The sequence below is a fragment of the Maylandia zebra genome, linkage group LG23, assembly GCF_041146795.1.
Source record: "Maylandia zebra isolate NMK-2024a linkage group LG23, Mzebra_GT3a, whole genome shotgun sequence".
Lineage (NCBI taxonomy): Eukaryota > Metazoa > Chordata > Actinopteri > Cichliformes > Cichlidae > Maylandia > Maylandia zebra.
The window spans coordinates 2,663,289-2,668,916 of NC_135188.1; the positions used below are offsets into that span (position 1 = coordinate 2,663,289).

The 5,628-nt window shown below is 42.3% G+C and overlaps 1 protein-coding gene across 1 annotated transcript; it reads left to right on the forward strand.

Moving 5' to 3' along the window:
* Positions 1–327: 327 nt before the first annotated feature.
* Positions 328–4,579, forward strand: calr (calreticulin). Its single transcript, XM_004555075.3, has 9 exons — positions 328–614; positions 1,172–1,273; positions 1,522–1,725; positions 1,839–1,933; positions 2,066–2,275; positions 2,417–2,530; positions 2,719–2,862; positions 3,088–3,180; positions 3,304–4,579. The coding sequence occupies exons 1-9, from the start codon at positions 521–523 to the stop codon at positions 3,532–3,534; spliced, it is 1,287 nt and encodes a 428-aa protein (XP_004555132.2). The 5' UTR covers positions 328–520; the 3' UTR covers positions 3,535–4,579.
* The last annotated feature ends 1,049 nt before the right edge of the window (positions 4,580–5,628 follow it).

Consider the following 5,628-nt stretch of genomic DNA (forward strand, 5'->3'; position numbering starts at 1 on the left):
CATTTGTTAAGAATGTAAAAAATTATTTATTTTTATAGAAAATTATTTTTTTCCTACCGATTCGAATTATTTCATTTATTTTTTTAGATGTATATTTATATGTAGTTCACGTTGTTTAGCTTTAGTTATACTCGTGTTGTTACTGATATTGCATTTTCCCCTTGCATGTGATTCACCCACGGCGCATCATCCTTCCTTTGGGCGTGTATCAGGCAAACGCGTGGTCTGCTCCCATTGGCTGCAGAAAGTATTCGTCCGGATTCTCTGTCCTCTGATTGGCTTTAAGCGGTAGCGCTTCCTTATTGAGGTTAGCAACCGTCGTCCAATCAGATTCAGACATCTGTTCCGAGGCGAGAGGAGAGAAGCGGCAGCGTCTCGGTGGCTCTCACTGTAGCATCACTGTATGGGGATACCGCACTGACAGACAACGCTGCTTCGCCTTATTTAGAGAAAATCTTTCTACACGGGCATTTTTATTTGTAATTGGTTCGTTTTTGACCGGCTGCTTCAGCTCGTCGCCATGACAGCACTGTGCCTGCTTTTGATGGCCGTGTCGGCTGCATCTGTACTGGCCGAGTCCACAGTTTATTTCCGCGAGCAATTTGAAGACGGCGGTGAGCGCTTTCATACAACATTACACAGATAGGATTGAAGTGCTTGCTTTTCTTTGTTGCTGCTGTACATGCTTGAGATGCTGTGGTGCTGACTGAGATGGATGATGGCTATTTTTCATGTCCGCATATCGGCGTGGATTGTTACGGTTATTTCTCATGATTTTACCGCAATTTGTGGAATACATCGTCAGCTGATTAGTCTAGAAGACCAACCGATCACTCATCCATTCATTGATTTATTCATATTCCCTGCTTTATGTTTCCCAGCCCTCAAAGCTATTATCACACCCCGTCTGCCTCCCCCCTCCCCCCACTGCTGCACATCTCTCCCCTGGTCATTCACTGCTACCCTCCTTCTCCCAGCTGTCCTGTTCTTTCATCTGTGAAGGCGGTCACAAAATCCCGCAGTATGCCCCCCACCCACACGCGCGCGCGCGCGCACACACACACACACACACACACACACACACACTCTGTATCGAAGGCTGGATTAACAGAGTTTTGTGAGTCTTGTCTTGGTGATTGCTGGGCAGCTGACTCTGAACCTGTTTGTGCAGATGCCTGGATGAGTCGCTGGGTGGAATCCAAGCACAAGTCCGATTATGGGAAGTTTGTCCTGACTGCTGGGAAATTCTACGGTGATGAAGAGAAAGACAAAGGTAAGCAGGAAGGCGCTGATATGTGTTGCATAATTACACTGTACTACCCTGTCAGACACCTGCTGTCAGAGGCGCGTGTTTGCTTCCTCGTGGAGCTCTGCCTGTATCAACACGGCTGTCTTCCTCCTCTCTGTTCTTCAACTTGAGAACAGAGCATCAAATTAACCCGTACTGTTTCATTAAGACAGAACAGGAGTACTCGCTGGTTTAGCTTGATCTTCCCTGCAGTAACACCGTTGTTTCTGCAGGTCTGCAGACGAGCCAGGATGCCCGTTTTTATGCACTGTCAGCCCGTTTTGATGACTTCAGCAACAAGGGCCAGCCTTTAGTCATACAGTTCTCCGTGAAACACGAGCAGAGCATCGACTGTGGCGGAGGCTACATTAAACTGTTTCCCTCCGAGCTCAACCAGGAGGACATGCATGGAGACTCTGTCTACAACATCATGTTTGGTAAGTGGACCAAAGGATGGTGTGTTAAATGGTATTGCTTTTGTTGGATAAACAGAGCAGTGTTTGCTACACACAGACATTCACTGTCACTTTGTATTTGTGGGCTCGTTCAGGTCCTGATATTTGCGGCCCTGGCACAAAGAAAGTTCACGTGATCTTCAACTACAAAGGCAAGAACCACCTGATCAACAAGGACATCCGGTGCAAGGTGACGCATGGGAAAGCTACTTCTAATAAAAAGCACCACAATATAAGGACGCATGAGCTTAAACAATTAAAAATAAACTACATGGTAATATGCTGTTAGTTGCATGTATTGACCTTTTTTTCTGCCCTGCAGGATGATGAGTACACCCACTTGTACACACTGGTCGTCAACCCTGACAACACTTATGAGGTTAAGATAGACAATAAGAAGGTGGAATCTGGCAATCTGGAGGATGACTGGGACTTCCTGCCTCCCAAAAAAATCAAGGACCCCGAGGCCAAAAAGCCAGAGGACTGGGATGACAGGGAGAAGATTCCTGACCCTGACGATAAGAAACCTGAGGTCAGTGTGACCTGGCATTCTTTCAGGGCATCACTTTAATGATAGTACTTGTCTCACGTGTGCAACACTGTTTCAATTTTTTAAAAGTTTTGATAGGTTGATCGTGTTTCAAATGTTTTGTTGTTTTTGTTTTCATTGCAGGACTGGGACAAACCAGAGAACATCCCAGATCCTGATGCCAAGAAGCCCGATGACTGGGATGATGAGATGGATGGAGAGTGGGAGCCACCGATGGTCACGAACCCTGAATACAAGGTGCATATCCAGTGATTCTAACTCTTCATGCAGTCAGTATTTATTCTGTGCTATTTTTCTGAGCTTTGCACATCAGCGAGCTTCCTACAATAGGATTGGAATATTATCCAAAAATATTTACTCTGTTTACACTGTCAGCCGCTTTGTGTTTTAACCCCAGTTTCTCTGTGTGTGTTTGCTGTCCGCAGGGTGAGTGGAAGCCCAGAGAGATTGACAACCCTGCCTATAAGGGCAAGTGGATCCACCCTGAGATTGACAACCCCGAGTACACGGCCGATTCTGAGATCTATAAATACGACAGCGTCGGGGTGATTGGGCTCGACTTGTGGCAGGTAAGCTGGATGTGTATTTACATCTTAATGCATAATGAAATTTATTGAAATATTTTAAAACTATTTACACTGATCCAGCAATTTGGTTACTTGCTCTGTATTGTGTGAGCTGCTGGGAAAACTATGCATGTTTTCCCAGGAAGAAACTCTTTGAGTTTGTGATTGTGCTTGTTTTCTTTAAAGATTTGATAACAAAATATGCGTTGCCCTTGTGTCTGGCTGCAGGTCAAGTCTGGGACTATCTTTGACAACTTTCTAATCACAAACGATCCAAACCTGGCAGAGGAAGTTGGCAACGACACATGGGGCAAAACTAAGGTATGCTCGTTTTAGCCCTGTACCCTGTAATTCTAATTTCACGTCAGTGTCAACACTAATAAAAAGGAATGAGCTTTTCATATAGGTTGATATATTTATTTGCATTGTTCGCATTTTCTCCAGGATGCTGAGAAGAAGATGAAGGAAAGCCAAGAGGAAGACGAGAGAAAGAAGCGCGAGGATGAGAACAAGAAGAGGAGAGAAGAGGCAAAGGAGGAGGATGAGGAGGAAGAAGAGAAGGAGGAGGAGGAGGAGGACGAAGAGGAGGAGGAAGGGGAAGAGCACGAGGAAGAGGAGGAGGAGGAAGAAGAGGAGGAGGAAGGCACAGACTCTAACCTCAAGGATGAGTTATAAACTCAAGAACTGCTCAGACTGTGTCAGTGGGCCGTTGGAATAAGGCTGGAGACTGAGACCCTGACGACTGACACCCCGGGGTGGGGGCTGGGTGGGAAGGGCTTTTTCCATTTCTTTGTTTACAAAGCAAGGTGATCGGTCAGAAAAGGGCAATTAAATGTTCTGTTTCTTGTTTCCATGTGCTACTACTACTATTATAATGATGATTATTAAACGAGGACTAGTGATAAGCATAATTAATGTCAAATGAATGTCAAAACCAGACATTTTAACACAAACGTGTGAATTGTCATTTACATTTTACAAAATCTGGGTTGTTATGAAGTGTAATATTGTGATGAGATGAGAAGTTTTATTTGGTATGGAGGTTTTGGTACCAGCAAAACGTTTGGTTTACCTCACGTGTTTTGTTTGCCTTTCATTTTTTATTTTTGTACATTTTTCTTTCTCTCATTCCTGTCGGGCTGGAAGGATTAGATAGGATTTGATGTTGTCATCCAGGTTATTTTGCCTTCTTCTGTTTCCACTATCTGATTCAAACGAGGATTGTTGGCACGGCAACCAGAGTGCAGTAGGACTAACACTACATTTGACAACCTGATCAAAAGTGAAAAAAAGAAAACAAATCAGTCTGCAGTGGGATGGTAACATGAGGTGCTTGCATAGTTTTGTACTGTATAGGTAACACTTTTTCCACTTCAGTGCACATACTATAGTCTCGTGTGTCTAAATAAGCTCTACTCAAACTTAGGATGTACATTAAGACCACCCCAGTAGCAGAACATTTGGGCGTTTGGTACGCACACACTTTAGGTTTCCTCGCCGTTTGTGTATACGTCTCGTTTCCTGATTTTTGATTCCAAGTTTTCTGCACTGCTGTACCCCAACACACTGTCCCAACAGTCTGACAGAGGCTCCTTTTGTAAAAGACATTTTGTACTAATGGTAGTAAATGAAGTGGGGCGATTTTTGTGTTGCTGTGTAAAATAAAAACAAAGGCAGGTGATCTGTCCAATAAAACAGCCAGAAGAAAACAATGAAAAGATCCTTGTGAAATTTTGTGTCTTTTTTTGTGCGTGTGTGTCAACATGTTTTATTTATCTGTTCTCCCTTTTCCCCCGGGTGGGTTTTCTCCAGCTTCCTCCCAGAGTCCAAAGACTCTGAATTAATTTGTTATTATGTAGGTGATGGCCTGGTTAGCGTAGACCCCTTAATCTTGACCCATGACAACTGGGACAGGCCACAGCAGAAGAACACGGATGGATGAATGTTAATTTGGTTCCCTCATTTGATTTGGATATCTGTTCAAATTTGGCAATCATTTTATTTTTACTGCTCACCGGGCTCATCAAAGGTTGCGCTACAGTTTAAACTCAAGGTTTAAGGTAAACTACAGTTTGCAGTACCTGGGTATACTTCAGCTGCATTTACATTTGAATCTTCTCCTTTCGTCTGTATTTTATTTTCTACTCACAAAGGTTATCAAAGTTAAATAAAACTAGACTAAAAACTAAGACTAGGTGAACAACACTTGTCTTATGAGGCTTTTTGAAATTTTTGCAGGAATTTCAGTCGAATAATGAAATATTCTTTGTATTTAAATGTCGTAGTTCTCTGTCCTCATTGTCATTTTCCTATACTTTGACCGACTTTATCAGCTTGGGCAGTTCTGCTTCCTGTTATTAAACTCAATAGATTGACAGGCAAAATAACAGATGTTAACAGTTCATTTTTTTCATTTTTATTTTTATTTTTCATTTTTTTTCTATTTTTATTCTACTTTGAAAACGTAAAGTCAGACTTGCAAAATTTGCTGTGTTTCACTAGTGTTCGAACTTAAATAAAAATGTGTTTGGTCGTAGTGGATATTCTATTTATCTATCTATTTATTTTTAAATGCCTTATATATTAGACATTTAAAATATATTTTAGAACGACCCATAGAAAAATGAATTGCCGATAGCAAAATGACGCAACTAAAAGTAAAGAAATTCATAGAGTGGGTGTTTCAAGTCTTTATTTGTTATTTATCTGTTATTTATCTCTGCATCCATTGGCTTTTGTTATTTGTGCACCTCCTCGCAGCGACGGAGG